The sequence below is a fragment of the Stegastes partitus genome, unplaced genomic scaffold, assembly GCF_000690725.1.
Source record: "Stegastes partitus isolate 25-593 unplaced genomic scaffold, Stegastes_partitus-1.0.2 Scaffold1678, whole genome shotgun sequence".
Classification (NCBI taxonomy): domain Eukaryota; kingdom Metazoa; phylum Chordata; class Actinopteri; family Pomacentridae; genus Stegastes; species Stegastes partitus.
The window spans coordinates 107,184-127,709 of NW_007579409.1; the positions used below are offsets into that span (position 1 = coordinate 107,184).

The 20,526-nt window shown below is 39.0% G+C and overlaps 2 protein-coding genes across 3 annotated transcripts; both read left to right on the top strand.

The window, feature by feature from the left end:
• The first annotated feature begins 412 nt into the window (after positions 1-412).
• On the top strand, positions 413-6,703 carry LOC103371981 (cytokine receptor common subunit gamma). The gene is made up of 8 exons (XM_008301486.1): positions 413-515; positions 2,175-2,265; positions 3,047-3,213; positions 3,463-3,596; positions 3,722-3,887; positions 4,310-4,412; positions 5,101-5,159; positions 5,335-6,703. Exons 1-8 carry the CDS (start codon positions 452-454, stop codon positions 5,484-5,486), a joined length of 936 nt encoding a protein of 311 aa, XP_008299708.1. The 5' UTR covers positions 413-451; the 3' UTR covers positions 5,487-6,703.
• A 1,172-nt stretch (positions 6,704-7,875) lies between these two features.
• On the top strand, positions 7,876-14,447 carry snx12 (sorting nexin 12). 2 transcript variants are annotated; one of them, XM_008301489.1, is made up of 6 exons: positions 7,881-8,209; positions 10,361-10,456; positions 10,793-10,917; positions 11,287-11,377; positions 11,937-11,947; positions 13,586-14,447. In XM_008301489.1, the coding sequence occupies exons 1-5, from the start codon at positions 8,045-8,047 to the stop codon at positions 11,940-11,942; spliced, it is 483 nt and encodes a 160-aa protein (XP_008299711.1). In that variant the 5' UTR covers positions 7,881-8,044; the 3' UTR covers positions 11,943-11,947; positions 13,586-14,447. The 2 variants fall into 2 exon arrangements, with proteins under 2 accessions (XP_008299710.1, XP_008299711.1); XM_008301488.1 differs by lacking the exons at positions 11,937-11,947; positions 13,586-14,447 and having other exon boundaries at positions 7,876-8,209; positions 11,287-11,843.
• The last annotated feature ends 6,079 nt before the right edge of the window (positions 14,448-20,526 follow it).

The following is a 20,526-nucleotide window of genomic DNA, read 5'->3' on the forward strand; positions in this document are numbered from 1 at the left end:
TTCTTGTAGAAAACTGAATATTTTACAGTGTTATAACAGAAAAAAAAGCCAATGAATCCAAAGACTCTTTTTGATGACCACATAGGTTTATGTCTTTTACAGTCAAACTGATAGATGACAGACTGAAGCTCATGACTCAAAACCAAATTCCTGCTTAAACTAGTTTACAAGAAACAGCATCTGCAAAAAATACGTTAACAGTTTTTGTAATTCTATTAATGTTTGAAATTTTACAGCTATTTACAAAGTTATTGTGGTTAGTTAAATCACCATATTTTGTTCAGATTAGGGGAGGATGTTCTTTTTCAGGTTAGAGCAACAGCTCATCAAAATGTCTGTACACACCCCCTGGGTTTGACATTTCCTCTGACAGGAAACCTGTAAAAGTCAAGAGCAGCAAAGTGATACGCAGAAGTTCACCATTGCTGACATCCTGTTTCTGTCCCCCACGATGCCGACTTCGCTGCTTCTGCTTCTCTGTCTGATCGGACATGTTTTTGCCATACAACCTCCAGGTGAGAGCATCTGAGGACGATCTATTTAATTTTTGGAAATTCTATGTAATTTTGGTATTAAAATTGAACAGTTTTATTACATTTGGATGTTTCTGAACACTAATTCACTTTGGTTCGGGGCTGTTGGCAGATCTAATCTTATTGTTTCATATTAGGCTCTCATTACTTGAAGTCGCTATGTACAATATTAGAGAATATTCCTGAATTATCAAAAAAAAACCTTACAATGTTAATGATGTATGAGTGATTTTAACTACATATTTCACAAGTTTCTTAAAAAGGAAAGAAGGTTAGAAAGAGTTGGGGGGCAAAACTACATTAATATAAGCTCAAAACTTAATATTGTAGGTAATCACGATTTTATTAAATCAAAATAAATCAAATTTGTTTAAGGTAGAGCCCTATTTCCTTGGTTATGAACATTTCGTGTAAATTTCCCTAAACGTCATGGTGCCGCCACTTCCTTGTATGAGTGCGTTTGTCTGTGTGTGTGTGTGTGTGTGTGTGTGTGTGTGTGTTGGGGGGGTGAATACACTGCTATCAGTTTCTTGCTGTTTGTGTAGGTCCATTGTGCGTTATTAAGTTTGGGATCTTAATCCAATTCCCTTTTGTCAGATTCACCAATAATCCATCACAGTCCACTAGCTGCCCATTTTGTGTGTGCATTTAAAAAAAATGCAGGAAACGAACAAAAGTGCTCAAACTAATCAACAAAGAGCTCTTCTAATGTCTCTTTTGCACGTTTGTGGACGGAAGAATGACTGACACCTGCGTCTCCAGGATGGATGGCTATGTTGGGAATTAGAGTCAGGTCGTTGTCAAACTCTTGTACTATAAGCTGGCAGCCCTGTGCCAGACGTGAAGGGAAAAGGTTGTTGGGAAGTTTCAAGGGAGGATAGATGAGTTGCTTTATCACATGCTGTAGGAGTTTGTCAGATGTCGTCAGTGAGGTGGCATGTGAAGATTTTCTCTCACTGCTCTCTGAAGACAAACGGCCATCTAGTCAGAGATTTCATGTGGAGGGATGTTGCCGGAGGATCTGCCGGCAGTGTGGGAGCGCACCAATCTTTTCCGGATGCAGCAGCTTCTCTGGACTCTCGCCTGCTTTGAACAGCAGCGCTGGAGAGAGTGAAGGTTGAAGAGGGAGTAATTATATGTTGGTCTTCCCTGAGAAGAGCCTCCCTGGTTGTAGCTGGGATCGGATGAGGACAGTGATGGGGCTGGAGAATGGAAAGAGGAATTCTAATTAAAGTTGTTTCTTCGTGAAGAGTGACGTAGTTAATAGTCTTTATGGAGCCATCAACCTGATCTCCTTGTCTCCGGGGCCTTGTTGTGAATGTGACTAATTGGCGTGGAAGAGACCTGGAGCCGGGTTGGACATTCCCTCATGGAGGGCTAATGAATGAGCGATCCGTGGTAAGTTAGGGTTTTCTAAGAACTTGTAGACTGATAGCGTGACTGAGCGATGGCATGTGTTGCTCTGCGCCCGAGAAGCAAGAACAAACAAGTGGGAAGGGCAGAGTGGTATGTATAGACATATGACAAGAAGGGGAGTGGTTGAGGTGTAGTCCTGCTCCTGAACCTCAGCTAAAGATTTTTTATCTCCATTTCATTTTCATCATAAACCTATCCTGTTGGTCTCTCTTGTGTTTCTGACAGATGTGGACTGTGTGGTGGTGCACCTGAAACATGTTCACTGTTCCTGGAATCAGAAGGGGACTCCAGAAGTCAACTACACCTTCTCCAGCTGGTTCGTAATACCAACAACAAAACTTCAACCATAAAACTGATTATGTCATGTCTATCAGAACTTATCAAACAGCTTAAGAGTAAAATGCTGTAAATGACTGAAAGGTAGAGATTAAAAAAATCCTTCCTAAAAGGTCTGTTCTGTTATGCAACACTGAGTTTGTTTGCAACCTATTGTGAGTGTGGTGCTAAAGCCTCCTCATGTGATTTATATGATGGAACTCACTTAAAAACAGTCAGCTTTGTTTTCAAGTTTAGTTTAGTTTTTGTGTGCTATTTAATCCATATTAGAGGCACCATAGAGGCTTGACAAATGAAATAAGCAATGTAAAAAAAAAAACTAAAAAAACAAGTAAAATGTAAAGAATTTATTATTGAACTCAGGGGCGATGTTGGGTCAATCCTTCCATCAGACTGGTTATTCCTGCTCTGTGCATGCATAGGATTCATCATGTTATCTCTTAAGAAGTGCTCTTTTAAGGTGCTTCAGCACTTGACTAGGAATAACTCATTTTTCACATAGGTACGTCATATAAGTTTTCTAAATACTGGACCTAAATATAACAAATTCTGGAGAAAATATCAAAAAGATAAGCTAATCTTGTCCTAAAGCTGTTAAAATCTGTATTTCTTTTAATGTTACCTTTTGGTTTTTTTTTTTAAAAATAGGACAATCAATCTTTCCCATGCAGATTACCTGATTGTTATGTGACTCATGTTTACAATTAACATGGCTGCTTACTTTGCTTTGTATGAATGACTAAATAGCTACTTCTATACAGGTTCCACAATGAAAAAGTAAGCACCTGCGCCACCTATCTGTCGGAGAACGGCATGAACACTGGATGCAATCAACCCTATGAAGAAACCAAAAGATTCCTCACATTTTACACCGAACTCGAACATGGCAATGACATTTTTCGGAAGACGCATGAGCTCGTAAAAAAAGGTATGCATATTTAGTGATGTAAAACCTAAAACTGAGCTATAATAATAAATCGAATGATAGAGGACAGACATTTCTACTCAATGGGAGAACCTACTGTAACCTAACATCTAGAATCTATTTTCCAACAAAGGTGAAACAATGCTTATTCCAACGGAAAAAAGGCTGTAAAATCTAAAAGTATGCTGGCATGTCTGCTCTGTTACCATCGCTATCCCCTTATTTATCACTGAATGTCTGTGTTGTCTCCAGTCAAGTTATATCCACCAAGCAACCTGACCGTGAAGAATGGATCTGACTTTAACCTGTGGTTTTACTGGAACCAGACTAGTTTCAAGTGTGTGGAGAGTGAAGTCCTCTACAAGATAAACGACAGGAAGGAGCAGGTAGGCTGTTTTTTAAAAAAAAAGAAAGAAAGAGATGTTTCAATCTCTTGTCCTTTCTCCTTTTTATTTTTTTTTTGTCTTTCCTTCGCATCTTTCTATCCTCTTATCGCTGTCTCATGTTCCAGCGTTCTATGGTCGGTGCTGCGATTCAGAGCTACTGCATCAACTTGCCATCCAGTACCTCCCGATATGAGCTGCGAGTGCGGAGCAGACTGGAGCACATCTGTGGACAGTCTTTATTCTGGAGCGACTGGAGTGAGCCTGTGGTCTGGGGATCCAACAATGGCACAGGTAAAATTATAAAATGTCTGTTGTGTAGAAAGTCTATATCTACTGAAAGACTGAGGTATTCACTGACTTCCAACAGACAACCTCTAGAAAGTGTAACACAAAAATTAACAACAACAAAAACAACATACAGTAAGGGTATAGACAGGCAACTTGCAAGGTTGCTAAAAGAATGGGTGATGGGTTACGTATCACTACGCTAAATATCAGCTAGAATACTTAAATGTGGGTAGAATTTTGCTAGATGTGTCTCATTACTTATTTTCTGTGTGCATATTTGAGAATAATGTCACGTTTTCACCAGTGTATGATTAAAACTCAGATGTGGCTCTAACTATGCTGTGTCTCTGCATATGCACAAAACATCAGAGGGAAAATACTACAGAACAATTACAATCTACATTCTTTTTTTTCCCACCTCCAAGCCACAACTCAGCGTTTGCCAATGTCGGTGTGGACACCAGTGCTGTACGGAGTGGGTGCCCTCACTCTCATCCTACTCGTCATAATGTTACTGCACCATGAAAGGTGGGTTGGCTTGTTTGTCTTTGTCATAGTTTTGGCCCTAGTTACACTTGTTCCTCGTGTGTCCTTGTGTTCTTCACCTGCAAACTTTTTGCCTTGCCTTTCCAGGTTGTGTTTTTTTTTTTTTTTTTTTTAAGCTTATGCCTCATTTGGTTCTTTGTACTTGTAGTTTGCACCCTGGGTTCTGCCTTAGCCTATGTTTTTTGCTTGCCTGTGCAGATTTTTTGTATCTTGCAGCAGTTTAAGTCATGAAAACTCGCTTTTTGTTTTTGCAACCTCCTTCCTGTATCCTGCATTTGGACCCACTTCTCCAAACTGCAACAATGTCACACATAAATGGCTTTAGTTGCAGTTGTAGTGTGCATGAGCAACGTTAACTTATTTTCTGCTTTTTTTTTTTTTTTTTGTTAGTGTCAGCATTAATTGCCGATTTACACTGTTTGCAATTGTCTGTAGCTAAGTATAAGATTTTTAAAAAATAAAAAAATTTACACTAGCAGTAAATGTAAGTGATGATGGAAGAAAATTTACTTCTTTATGCATTTTTACTCATTTGACATGTATAATGCATTACAAACTAGGGGATGCTAACTAACATTTACCTTACTCAATCGTAAGTAAACAAAAGTTAACACAGATGAGTTGTTGATATAATCAGCTGAGAGTGAAAATGTTTCTACCTCCCATTCAGGCTCAGAATCATCCTCATCCCCGTGGTTCCCAAGCCATCACTGATCTCTCAAGACATCGGTATAGCATCCAGGGCTCCGTGTCCACTCAAAACAATCTGCAGCTGAGTCTGGTGGGACTTTCATTGGTCAAATTGAATAGTTGTTGATACATTTCATTCAGAATCCCACAATGTCCAATTTAGCAAAGTGACAAAAACAAACCAAACGAAAACTCATTCTCTTGTCTTTCTCAAAGGGTTGGTTCCCCAAAGGCGTGAAAGAGAGTTTTAAAGCTAACTACAATGAGCGCGCCTGCCCTGTCCGCGAGTACTGCAACGTCTCCCAGTCCGACAGCGAGAGATCTGACAGCTCCACTTCTTCTGTCTCCACCGACCAAACTGTCTGAGCTGTCTTCTCCATCCGTTCTCCAAAAGAAACAGAAGAGAATCTATTGCTGTGTCATCTTCCACCTTTACAGTCGAACCTGAAGAGGAGCAGCAAGGTTCTGTTTTGGAGGCATCTGAATCAGTGTTTTAATCCGCTGTTTTGAGGCACCAGCATGGACTCTCATGGCCAGTTGCTTTTGTTACACTAGTTCAAGTTTTTATAGTAGAACAATGAAAACTTGTTTCAGCATAAAAAGAAACAAAAAAGAGCATCCGATATGAGAGGAATATGTTTCACACGTCTAAGCTTCATCACTGCCTCAGTTTAGCTGAAAATCTGGATTTCTGAAGAGTGTTCCCTTCAACTGCATGCTGCTTTACAGTTGTGCTGACTTACTTTTGACATATTTACTTATCAGAGGCAAATATGTGAATATATTATACATTAAGGTAAAGTTTAGTGTTTGGACTTAAGTGTGCATGAAGAAAATCGCATCCTAAAAAGTGACATTGACGTGAAACCCATGTTCGACACAGGGAATGTAAACATTGTTGAAGAAAGCTTATGTTTCACATTGAAAATCTGTATCAGCAAAAGGACTTAATTCTCTAGAATGGTATGAAGCAATAGTGAAAAAAAAAAAGCTGACTTCCTATATTTCAGTTTCAGTTGGGCATTTTTTCTGTATCTGTCACTATAACAAGTTACACTTTTCCCTACATGGATCTTGGTGATATACTAATGATTTGTATAGATATACTTAACATTTTTTTTTTATTGAAAATCTATCTCACCTTTTTAAAAACATGTGATCAGCTTTGGCACTGAAAATATGATCTTGACTCTCTTGTGTTTGATTACTTCATGCAAACAGTTCAGCATGAAAATACATTTCAATGTAGTTTTGGAGAACATGACTCTCTTAAAAGTGTTTTTGTGTTTGTTTTTTGTTTTGGAACATTTAAAATAAGTTAATAAGTTACTAATTGTTCACTTTAAACTGGCCGTTGGTTTCATGTATAGATGAATGAAGGCAGAAAATAACATCCCAGTATTTTTAACGCAAATATCTTATTCGTAAAGTGACAATATGGTTATTGATCTTCATACAGTATTTAAGAGTCACTGTTAACTCACTGATGTAATCATGTTGGTTGCAGTATTTCTATGTAGAGTTTGTAACTTATAAACTCTTGGATTTATTCAATAAATACTTTGCTCGTGGCTTTAAAAAATCATGATTGTTTTTTTTTAAAACAAACAAACAAAAACACTTAAAAGCACATAAAACAGGCTGCTGCTATAGCCCAACTGGTTGAGCTGGTGACCCATGTACAGGGGCTATAGCCCCCGACGCAGCGGTCATGGGTTCAAATCCAGCCCATGGCCACTTGCTGCAGGTCTTGCCCACATTCTTCTCCCCACTTTCCTGTCTCACTCTCTACTGTCCTGTCAAATAAAGGCAAAAAGGCCCCAAAAAAACACATAAAACAATGCTGTATTTGTACCACTGAGGTTGCCAAGTCTATAAATCCCTTTGGCTTGTGGTGTTCATCCCCCTCTAACATCACACTGTTATCTAACAAGAAGTGACTTACAGGGCATCTGGACCGAATTCTATTTTGAACAGTTCATGAACATGTGTAAGTGAAAACTTGATGGATTATTAGAAAGCAAGAACCCCATTAGCATCTATTAATGAATTATTTAATAACCGAAATATTACGAAATAGAGGATAAATACCAGCCAGCGTTAATGGCAACATTAAGGGCTTCCAATTGACCCAAGAGGACTCCTGAATAATTCATTTTGTATGATTAAGTTACTGATTTCCCCATTAGAAAGTGACACCACAGTGCGACAATACTCTGATGAAATAGTATCATGTAATAATATCAACAATATTATAAACTAAACGATAAACTGTGATGGGTATTTCTTAGTGTTTTCTGATGCTTTATAGAGAACATCAATTGGGAAAATATTCTGCAGCTTAACTAAGAAAAATGATGGTCTAGTTGTATGCTATGACCTGCCACCAAACCAAATAACTTCAATAAAAAAATCAAAAACATGTAAAGAACCACATAATGAATGTGAAGAAGAACCATCCACAAAATAAAGAGGTTCTTCAACTGACGTTCAATTCCTGATGAACTATTATTTGTCTTCTATTAACGAGCTTGTCTAGTCCCTGCTGTATTTCGATCTTCTGTTTTTTGAAAAATAACTATACGTCCTTTCCCATCAAAAAAGTCTCATGACTCCAACGACTGATGCCAGGACAACCAGGGCCGGTGTGTCCCGTCCAGTTTCCCCGGCGTCCGTTAGAGGGAGTGCGGAGTCAGTGTCCCGCACAGTACGGAACTGAGTCAACGCATTTTTCAGATTCAAGAAGGGCAGGGCGCAGGGCGGCTGGCCCCCGCAAGAAGAGAGCGACTCAAGTCAGCTACTTCCCCCAGCTGAACCGATAGGCTATCGCAATCAATTCAGATGAGATTTAACACTTCCCTGTGTATTTAGCTGGTTTGACGCTCATTCTCCGTCGGTCGTCCAAAAATTAACAGCCCGAGAAAATGTCAGATCCTGTGGTGGCCGACACTCGCCGGTTGAATTCCAAGCCCCAGGACCTGACGGATGCTTACGGCCCCCCCAGCAATTTTCTGGAAATAGATGTTTATGATCCACAAATAATCGGAGTCGGACGGGGCCGTTACACAACTTACGAAGTTCGCATGAGGGTAGGTGTCGAGCCGCGAAACACCTTGTTGCAGCATTAGCCTTTATTCGCTAAGCTAACCTGGTAATTACAGTGTTGTTGCTAGCTAGTTAGCATGTTTAGCCGCTTGGCTTCGGTCAACACAGGTGACGGGGGGGCTGTGACGTTGACGTTAGCCGCGCGGAGTCGCTGAAGATGGAGTGCGAGTAAAAATCGAGGACCGGGGATTGTCAGCGGCCTAGCTTGTGGTGGTTTTGTTGGTGTAGGTAGCGAGGCTGGAATGTAGAAGTTTGGTGAACGTACAGGGTTTAAAGTAGGTTTACAAATGTGAGCCATTTCACTGGTGTAGCTGTAGTTAAATGCTAAGTAGTTAGCCAGTTAAAAGCAGTGAATGAAGCATACAGCTTGTTGGGAAATGTGGGAGCTCCAGGAGGACACCGTGAAGCTAACTGCTAACGCTAGTAGCACTTAACTGTACTGTCAACAAAATGAGGACTAATTTAACATTACCTGCCACCGACTACATATATTGCTAACAGTATAAAACACTACCAACGTTACTAGCTAATATCTTTAAGTTAAATATGCGAGGGGAATAACGCTACACCTTGATATCAGAGGAAAAGGTTGCGTAGCTAAATGAGGAATGCTAACAATGTCGTGGGGGTTTATGGAAACGGGAGAAATGGCTTATAGTAAAGTTGGGCTTATTTAAATTAGACATAAAAAGAGAACAAGTAATGTGAGTAGTAGCTGAAGTAGCAACGGTAGTAAGTTTAACTTCCTCGTCCAGTTGGTCGGCAGTTAATCTTGTAAGAGTGTGAGACAGAAAATCACTAACACAGCTAATTTTAAAGAACAGTTTCAGGAAGCTGATGCTGACACAGGACAGACACGGTAATTGCGTAATTGCAGCTTACCAGGCCTGTCTTGCCTACAAATCCTCATTTTGTGGTGCAGCTGTCTCCCTTGGAGAGTTTGCCTAACACAATGTAAACAAGCTACTGTGTTCACCACTATCATGTTTTTATTCAGCACAACTGACATGGCCTCATTACATGGTGGGCTAACTTTGATTGAGGGGTGGGTTTATTGCTTTAGGTGAATACAGTGAGAGACGAACCCAAACAAATCTATATGAGCCTAGTTAACAGATGCCAGCCTTAACTGGAAAGCTTCGTGATTCGTTAGTTCCCACTCGCTGTTTCAGCAGTGAATCAGTGGAAGTCCTTGGAAAGTCGTGCGAAAGGGGTCATGCAGAGGAGACAGTTATATGAATGAATCACTTAGATACATTGGTGTTGTTTGAAACCACAATCTGCATTTTTAATCAAACAACAAACGCTTCTATTGTCAGCGATACAAGAATCTTTTCTTGTATTTGAAATAAGCATGACACAATTAAACTACAAGACTGACTGACAAGATAAATTCAGTGTTAAAACAATTCATTCAATGAATTGTCAGTAAATGAATTCAAAACTTTTAATAATAGAGAAATCATTTAAATCACCAATACAGTCAAGTAAAGCAACCCCTCCTTTACTGTGAGGATTTGCTTCACTCATCTGTCACTGTAAGATTGAATATGCAATCTGAAGATCACATATAGGCCTCTGCAAATGTGCATTTGTTTTCCCTGTTTGAAGGCATTCTGTAAACTAAAACATTTCATTGCTGCCAATAATTATTAACACTGAAAATGATAAGTTTTGCAGCACCACATACAGTTGCAGTGGTGAGCATGGGAGCCTACTCAATGCTGATCTCTCCACTATCAGCACTCTGTCAAAATAAAAGAGAAAAGTGACAGGAGCGCTTCTGGTGTGCCTCAAACCACCAGCGCTCATGGAAGGGAACAATAAATGAGGAGGGAGAAGGAATTACAGCCAATAAAATGGCATAAGACATCCAGGCTCAAGCACTCAGGGTAGGTTTGCAAAGTAAAAGGCATTTATTTCAGGAAGCTAGCAACATCTTTAATGTGAAAAGAAGGAGTATGATTTTTTATTTTGGTTGTAATTCTTCCACCTTCCTCACTCAGTCAAAATAGTTGCCATTTGTTCAGCAAGAGCTGTCTTCTTCTTTTCTTTTTTTTCTTTTTTAGCTTTTTTGCAAGCTATTGAATTAAATATAAACAAAGGTTGTTTTTTTCCCTCCCTTCTTTATCTAGACAAACCTTCCCATTTTCAAATTGAAGGATTCCTGTGTGCGGAGAAGATACAGTGACTTTGAGTGGTTAAAGAATGAGCTGGAAAGAGACAGTAAGGTGAGTGAACAGTAATAATTAATGCAGACTGGCCGGTACAAACAGTGACGAGTGTTACAGGTGGAAAAATATGATCCCATTCAAGATGTAAAATAAGGAGTAGGGTTATTCTCTAATTATTCTGTGGTAATGCGTATTCTATGCTGGCATAGCAAATGAAAACATACGTTTTGTGGCATCGTCTAATTCACTGTGTTGAGTTGTATTGTTTGTTTACATGAATTGCCATTCTAATGAAGTGTATGCCGTAAGTTTAAATATGCTGTCTGCAGTTTAGACTTTATAGCTCAGTAAGTGTGGACTTTCTGTGATTTGTTTTGACCCCTGCCACCTTAGATTGTAGTACCACCTCTGCCAGGCAAAGCCCTGAAGAGACAGTTGCCATTCCGTGGGGATGAGGGCCTTTTTGAGGAGTCTTTCATTGAGGAGCGGCGATCGGGCCTGGAGCAGTTCATCAACAGGTAAGCTTGCTCATCATTCCAAAATTAAAATATATTCTAGAAATAGGGATTGTACTGAGTTGCCCGCAAAGGAGCTATGAGACTCATTTGTGTATTTCGGATAAATCTGGTAAAACTCGCATCAAAGCTGTCACTGACTTCTCGAGCCACGAAATGTGTTGGTCTAAACAGAAACTCACATATTTACTAGAGTTAGACATTGCCAAAACCACGGAGCTCTTTAGAAGGCTTTGTCTAATCTGTGTCTGGAAAAGGAGCCCCAACTAACTAATCCACAATTGAATTTTAGCAGCCTCTACGGAGAGCATTAAAAACGACCAGGGACTGAATGTTGTCTGTCTGTCTGTGTGTGTGTGTGTGTTTCTGCAGAATTGCAGGTCACCCCTTGGCCCAGAACGAGCGCTGTCTTCACATGTTTCTGCAAGAGGAAAGCATTGACCGTAACTACATTCCTGGAAAAGTACGACACTAGGGTTATTGAGGGAGGTGGGCAGGTGGGGGTTAAACTGTGGGGGTGTATAACAGCCTGCGTCTTGCCTTTCCCTTCCCTCAAGACTTCTTTCAATCTCTCTCTGACTTCCTGCTTTATTTGCCCCTTCCTCTCACTCTGTGTATAACATTACAAAGTCATACTCACTTTATCTTGGAGTATGAGACTATGTTCTTCTGCTATACTTGAGGACATATTGATAATGTTTCAGGCGATTCTGTGACTTCTCTCTCCTTTGTGCATTTGTTTTATAACTGTACAACGAGGAAAGCGCCCCTCAGTAGCTGTCATTGTATCATAAATATTTGGCTCTTAATCACAATATTCAGGAATCAAACATAATGTGCGATACAGTCAGACTTTCCTCCTATGAGTGTCATATATATATATATATTCGATTGTAATATAATGTGAATAAAGTAGAGTAATGTCTCAATGTGTGTTCTGGTGCTAATGTGTATCATTGACGCATGCAGACTGTAAATGAGAATTCTGATCCTGTTTTGTTCTCTTTGTGTTTTTTTTTTAGGTATGAATGAAGTAAGTTTGCTTTACTTTATCCTGTCTCTAAGAGCTTTCTGGAAGTTAAGGGTGCTTGCATGGGCACTGTGGAGACCAAAGGCGATAGTTCACAAATACTTAAGTAAACCAATGCTAATGCCATATGTAAATTATCACACAGATGTGACTGCAATCTATCACTTTAATATGTCACACATAGTCCCTGGTTGTTCCATTAAAGCAACCAGTTATTTCCCCAAAAATGTTGGAGTGATCATGGTATGGTGTAAATGGAAAAACGCTCTGCAAGCCAGTTTTATATATTTCCTAGCATGTAAATAAAAATGCATATTAATAAGCTGTTAATTGGCAATGAGCATACGAAAGTTAATCAGCTGTTCCTCTTAAACTGGCTTGCAGAAGTTTGTCAGTCCACCAGTATCAGGCCAGCGGAAAGACAAACCACCACAAGTATGTTGAGTTATGTGAACTATTGTTTAATAGGGAATAAGTACTGTAGCTAGACCTCCTTTGAAACATTTCTCTTCAAACTAATACTGACACATCGTCATTATCAACTGCACTAATCATCGGCTGCATGGCACACTTGCACGTTCTTTTTGCAATATATATATATGTGTCTGGTAAATTACTGTACATTCCTCTGATCACCATTGTGTCTGCTGATTCAGATCTTTATTTCCCTCAATGTTTTCTTATGTTGGATATATTGTACAGAAATGTCTGCGTCTGAAAAACAAAGCAGCCAATTCTACCATCATGTGATATATCCTGCAATTTTCTGTTCAAGTTACACGTTGCATCTGAGTCTCCCAGTGTAACATTAAACGTCAACATGTACAGTTCATTAGACTTTAAGTCTAATGAATTAAATTTGTTGAATTTAATGTCCATACATGTAGTAGCAATTCAATTCAAACATTGTTTTCTGCTCATTGCATATTGGTCACATGCAAGTCTTAAATATCATGGCGGAAAAAAAAAAAAAAAAGGTAACAATTTGTGTTGCATGATGCTTATTGCTGAAGTCTGCTACAACAGTTAGCTCAGTTTCGACACCATGTCATGAAAACTGCATGCAGTCCTGTGTCATGATGCATTGAACTGCCATCACAATTTCTTTTAGCTGCCTGCCTGATTGACAAAAGAAACAATTACGTTTCTGACCAGAAGGTGTCAATCTAAAGAGAGTACATTATGTCTTGGTCTTGAGCACTGCTTGCACCTCCTGATGCTAGTAAACAGAATATCCAGTTTATTTGACTTGCATAATATATTTTAAATCAGTGTACAACTAAAGTGGATAATTTGAAGACTGCACCGGTGCAACAGTGCTCATTCAAGAAGTTGCCACCTCTACAACAACAAAAAATGCATGGAAACGATAAGGAAATACAAAGTTTAGCAGTAAAAATTGGGGGGAAAAAAACCCCCAATAAAGCAAGGGCACTGTTGTACTGTATGGACCCACACTCGTTTGCTCATCTTGTGATATTTTCTGTGAATAATTTCATTCGTCAGTGTGGTTCACTGAGTTCTGTTTCAAGAGACTCATTCAAAGAAGCACTTACTGAACTCACTTGCAGCTTGGACATGTTTGTGTATTGTTTCTCATGACGTTCTCCCTCTCTTTTCTGTCTCTCTCTTGTTGTAAAGACAGTACAGACTGCTGCACCTGCCCCATGTACATTTATTTCTACATCACATCATTATAAAGCTGATGGGAATGTCAGAACTGATAAGTATCAACGGTGTAGGAAAAACACAGCTATTGCTCCTGGACAAAACTTAAGAGATCCAATGTATAAATTGTTTGATGTCTCCATTCAGTCATTCCACATACTGTTTGTACATTATTTCGATTCAGTAATCCGTGAAAAAGACGGATTAGCCATTTTATCATAGATTCTTTTTTTTTTACAGTGATTATTATGTTTTCTGAATGTCTTTTTAATTGATTTGATCAGTTTAAAAAAAAAAAAAAAAACTAAGAAAAGAGCAATTTCCTGCTTTGATTGGTGTTTTCTTTTGCAAGCGAAGATGTGATTTTGATGACAACCTCCCAAAGTCGAGCAACATGTAGCAACATGAAAAAGACAGTGACACGTCATTCCAGTCAGCATATTTCCCCCTGAGTTTTAAGCTCTTATACAGGATTGTTTCACGATTACTTGTTTTAACTCTTCTGTCTTAGTTACATCATCATGCCTACATTTTGGCTGTGTGTGTTGTCAAATCAGCTTTTGGGAATGTTAAGTTAGGCAAATAACCATATCTAAGCACTGTGACAAAAGGTTCATTATATGAACAATATTTCATTGTCTAAAGGCATAATCAGCATCTGGTTTATTGATCTCTAAAACGAGGCTTATTTTGTGCTTCTTTTCGGCTGTTTTATTCTTTCTATCAATATTATTGTGAAGTGTATTAATACATGCTATCATTGCAGTTCCACTATGGGTGACGAGGAACTTCCTTGTTAATTCTGTCCACCAATTAAATTTCCTGCTGCCTGCTGTGTCATGTCTCTTTTCAGTTTTGGAGAGAAGAAACAAAACTAAAACTCACCTTTCAGGTTGTGATTAGCGCGCCATGCCGAGAGGCAGTGAGGCGGATCAGAGGTTGGATGACTGGCTGCAGAATGGCACATGACCTAGTTAACCAATGAAATGGAAAAACAAGATAAGGAGGTTCAACGATCCTACTGCATTTTAGACTTTGTTTAAAACTATCTGCTCTGAAAGTTACTGGTGTAATCAGAGTGGTTTAACAATAAGTTTTACTTTCTAAGGAAAACAATAGATTTCACAGCAGATCAGTTGTACTTTACATACAGGAAAGTGCAGCTTTGAAAGTAATATTCACTCAAGTACTTCAATTAAATACATACTAAGGTACTTGTAAAATTCCATTTTGTCAAAGGTTATAATTCTACTTTCACAACATTTAAGATACTGTAGCTGCTTTTCACTCTGTAACATGAATTTGTCAGCTTTAGTTACTACTAACATTGAAGAATAAGATTTTACAAAGAAAAAATACGACCATTCCATAAAACGTGCTTAGTTAAAGACTACGGTATAAAGTTATTAAAACAAGTTCTACCTTGACCAACACACTAAACCACTTCTTGCATGCAGGATATGTAATGGTAGTAATCCAATAATATGTCTTAGTGGCTCATTATGCAATGTACATTCTTTTAATAATTCATGTCATTTAGGTACAGTTTAAAGACATTACATAAATGATTTCACTCAAGTAAAAGTTGAATTAAGCACTTTTATTTTAAACAGTAAATTAACTGTGATATTAATACTTTAACTTGCATAAGAGCTGTAGTACTTCTTCCAGCCACAGAGAAGTGATTCTTAAGAGCTGTTCTCTTCATGTAATGTTGTAAAGCCAAAACTGCTTGTCAATTATGTGATCAGTGAACAGAAAATTCATTAGCAGCAGTCAAGTTTTCAAGCACAAATGCCAAACCTTCTTTAATTTGTGATTTTTAGCTTTGTAATTAAATAGAAAACTAAATATCGTCACATCTTGGGCTGCTGGTGAGATCACCCACGTCTGTTCGGTGTCTCTATGGCCTTGTTTGGACAAAATCATTCATTTGTTCATTGAGAAAATAACTGCCAGTTGCAGGCCTTCCATAATGCAAGGAAGGCTAAAATACAACATAAACCCAGGATTAGGAGGGGGAAAAAACAGAGGTCACACTGTCCTACACCACAAAAACAAGAGAAATCAACACAGCCTTTCCTCTTTTGTAACACCACTTCCCACTGAAACTGATATTTCTGTGCAGTTCCTATTCATTATACGCCGCAAATTCCTGAAAGAAAATACAGTCTATGAAGAATGTAAACAGGTCAATAAGTAAAACAAAGCTGTCACAGTGGTTTAAATAGCATTACAATGTTTTGACCTGTGCAGCAAATGGAAGAAATACAGCTGAAATTGTGTCAGTTCAGTGGCAACAGTGCGCCTCTTTGTATTTCACTTAACATTTTAAAGTCCTCTAATCTTTTTCTTGCTGCCGTTGGTCTTCAGGAAACGCAGGGATTAACAAACGGGGAAAGGGAAATTCTGGCCACAGGTGGATTAAAGTTGTCCCAGAATAGTGATCTTGTGATGCAGACCTTGAACCACAGGTGATCCAAAGCAGGCATGACTGCAATTAGACACAACGGTGCTTTCCACGTGGATAGAAAACAAAATGATGAAGTGGTAGGTTCATGCAATGCACAGTGTGTGTTCCAGTGAAACCAGCAAATATAAAAAGTTTTCTTTTTTTCATACATTCACAAACTGTAAGTTACAGGCTATTTGCTGGTTTTACCATTTGTACTACATGCAAGACTGTTCAGACAGTTGAATCTGGAAATAAAATTGAAAAAAAAAAAAAAACAACTAGTGAAGCATCAGAACATGGATCAGACGGATGTAGAAGTGGAAGAATGTATTTGTCAACAACTTTTGGAGTTACAAATAAAATAGATAAAATGCTGCTATTTTACACATATACATGCACATCATTCACAAAGAAAAGTCTCTTCGTAAGATTAATGACATTGTTCAGTTATGTAGACTACAACCATGTTCATATGTCAAAAAAACAAAGTCTACTGAATAATGACATTAAAGAATGTGTGGGACCCCTGGGATACATACTCTGACCATGACCTCCCTCATCTGTGAGGACTGTGACCTATAATACTAGCATTGTGCTTTGATGTGTTGGCCTTGTCCCGAGTAATGAAAGTGTGCAGACAGGATGGACACAGAGGACCAGGGCAGAGATTAGGTGTTGTTTTCTTAGTCCTGGAGCCCAGAATGCAGCTATGAAGCCTGTTGTGTTTGCTGAGACAACCAGTTGGGTTAGCTTCATAAAGCGGAAGTAAATTGAAAGAGCAACCCAAAGCAGTGTGACTGGGCAAGGACAAAAGGTGGGACGAGTGGCTACTATAGAACCACCGGACAGAGAGCGACGGGTGGAGAGGGAGAAAATGCAATTTACAAAGACGTTCATTAAAGTTACCCCTGGCTACGGTCTGAGTTGTGATAAAAGGGACATTCAACCTTTACTTGGAACAGAACTAATAATAAAGAAAAAAAAGACAGAAACACAAACTTTAACAATAACCAACAACAATTTACCAGTTGAGAAAAACAGCACTGACTCCTAAATCACTCCTAAAATCAGCACTGAACTTAATTTCTCATTTTAGTTCTATCGTCTCTGCACAGTTTATACGGATACTGTACTATAATGACATTAAACAAAACACAGCAATATACAAATGGTATAAATTAAATAAGTAAAAAGTGTTCTTTTGCATGATTGGATTATTAACCAGGCAAAGTTTGTGCAGGTGTACAAGAAAGGGGTCCCAAAGACCCCTTTCTATTGTGTGTCAGTTTTTTTGAGAATTTGATTGATGTGATTGATTGATGACACATAATCTAAACTAAACTGATTTAGAACCTTAAGGCAGGTCCTGTTTAATTACAAGTCTACCTGAGTGATTGAGGAGCCGTGTCAATGTGTACATGGTCCATATTCCTGAAAATTACTGCTGCTAAAGACCTGCTGGAGAACCTGATGAAAGCAGGGACAAAAGAATCAGTAGGAGTCAGCCGATTACCAGCCTGAACGATTACCTGATCTGATATTCTGCATTTTTCCGCTATCATTTTATGTAACCGATTCCCAACTAGTTTCAAGCTACAGTACTGTGACTTTGATGCAGCCTTTCCTCCCTTTCTCCACTCTATCCTATCTAAAGCAATGCTCCGCCCACAGCACTATCTGATTGGTTGCTTGTCAAGGTAGTAGCCAATCCACACAAACACAGAAAAAATCTTTGAATAAAACATATGTGAACCATTAAAAAAAAATAAAAAATCAATGGAATTTCATTTGTATTTTTTGTTGAAATTTGTGCTATTTTTTTATTTTGACACCAAGTTTTTCATTGACTACAAATTCAGCTCCAAATATCAGTTATTGATCTCCTTGATTATTAATAAACAGTATCCACCCTAAAAAAAAAAAACAAAAACTGATAGCTCTGTAGAGTTCTGGGAGTCAGCTTTAAGGAGTGACTAAACTGGAACTGTCTGGACTCACCGGATCAGAGATATATCTGGTGTAATAAGGACAAAGTCTGCATGACAAGAAGAAGACGAGTCCGACAGTCAAGCATGGAGGGTGGTCCGTCCTGTTGGGGGGATGTTTTCCGCCTGCAGGAACTGGTCAACTTGACCGTGAGACCTGGATCCTTTGAACATACCAGGTCTATTTGAAGAACAGTGTTTGAAGCTTGGTAATCACTGGACAGTGATCTCAAGTATACATCCATGTTAGGGATCAGAGAAAGTCCAAATCAGGAATCCTTCCTGGAATGTCCTGGAGTGGCTTCTTCTTCACCACTAAAGATCTTTGGTGGAACTTAAAAAAGCAGTTGCAGCAAAGAAACCAAGGAATATCGGTGGGTCACGTGAGTAGAGCCAGGCTAAATTTCAAAGAGAGAGGTGTCAGCTTATGAGAAATGTATGGAAACATTCACTGGAGGTCATAAAGGTCAAGCCTTGTTAACATGTCCATATGGTGTTTATCATGTTCTCTGAAGATGCATCATAAGCGAAACAAGCAGGCAATGCCTTAGTGAAGCATTTCCACCTTGAAACCGCACTGTAATGAATGTGTCTCAAAAACACAGATTCAGAATTTTGAGGTTTCATATGTAACAAACCTAAGAAACCAATCCCATCAGCTTGAAGGGTGAGGCTTTTCATATCATTGTGCTTCTTCAGAATATGTTTCTTCTTTGAACACGTATGGCTAAATGACTCCAAAATTAAAACTCGCCATCGTGTAGCATAGAAGAGTAGTTTTACAGTGTTTGAGCAGAGTTGAGTTGCAGCGAGTGACGAAAGCTTGAGTCGCGTTAGAGGGTGAGACTTCATAGATCTGCACATTTTAAAGGAAGCAACGGTGCAGAGTTATACCGAAACTATTTCAAGGCAGGAAGGGATTATTTTCATGGAAAACAAACCTCTAACTGTGTCACTTTGATACAGAGTTTAGCTTCTAGGGGTTAAATTAGAAACCGGACAGGGACTTCAAATGCTGATTCCATTTTGGGTTCATGTTGCATCAGACTGCATTGTATTACACTAAAAAACACAAAGTTCCCTGTGAGAACAAATATGACAAGTCAGGTTATTCATCCGCTCCCCAATCACAGGTTTTTGAAGGGTTCTACCATTTGCACAGAATTGTGAGAAAATGAACTGAACATGCATCATTCTTCCAGGATGTGACAAAGAGGTAATACATGTATGACTATTAGAAAAATCTTTCTGATTTTCAACTTTTAGAAACAGAAACAAAATGAGGGACTTGCTGCCATTCTATAGCCTATTTATATATAAACAATACCTTGGGGGTACTTCAAAAAGTTGTCTGCCTCACCCAGAAACAAGGGGCTTCACTCCTATTTTGGGCCATAACTGTACACGAAAGCCTTATATCACTGTCAATAAAAACTCAAATGTTTGAAGCAATCAATGAAAAAAGGAGAGCAAATCTGCGAGCTGGTGTGCTGTTGCTCCATGATAATGTGTCCGTCCACACCGCACAAGTGGCAGAAGCAGATAAGTGTTGCTTGGATGTGTTGCCTTTAAACCTTACTCATCTGACCTCGCACTATCTATATTCTATCCATTTCCCAAACTGAAATCCTATTTGCATGGTCGCTAATTTGAGTGATGAAGAACTCATGCATGCATGCTGTTGAGGAGTGTCTTGAGGCTCAAGCTGTGACCTTCTGCTGCTAAGGGATAGTGAACATTTAAACATTTATAGAAGTGTGATGTTGTCTAATGGAGGTCGAGAATTGTTTTGTTGGAATAAATTATGTAAAATGTTTGGGGGTTACATCAGCCGCTGGAGCGGGCTGATGCCATTTTGGGTTTGTGTTGCATCAGACTGCAATATTCTGAGACAAGCGTCTCAGTATTATCAGTATTTACATGCACGACGTCACATCATTTCATTTCATCATACACATTTTGGATTAGTTTTTGCAAGTTGGGGCTTTTATAAATGGGGTGACACCGTGATAAAATGCTGAAAATCACATAGTTTGACACCACTAACTGACCCTAGAGCATGCTCAGGTCACTGAGTGCAAATACACACGAAGAAGTTGTTTAGTTTTGCCTTCCTTTTCTTTTAATCTGTGGAACAAAGCAGCAGGATATAGTGCAGGAGCCTATACATAGCATTCACAGGACGTTGTGTCCATATATGGGCATTGCTACTACAGGAAACCACATGGACACATTGTGCACATTCTTTCTCAGTTTTTTTGCCTTAAGTCTCTAAAATACTTCAATTGCACTTTTATTTCCTTGCCTTCCGATCCGTCTTATAGCTATACTGATTTTTGCAGTGTAGTTTTAGGAGAGGCGTGTGCTCTTCGGGCCATGTTTCCATTCATGAGTGGAAGCTCCGCCTTCCATTGCGTCAGTTTGTTTGTGTACATCCCGCCCCCTCACTTAAACGCACACACGCACAACCGGGC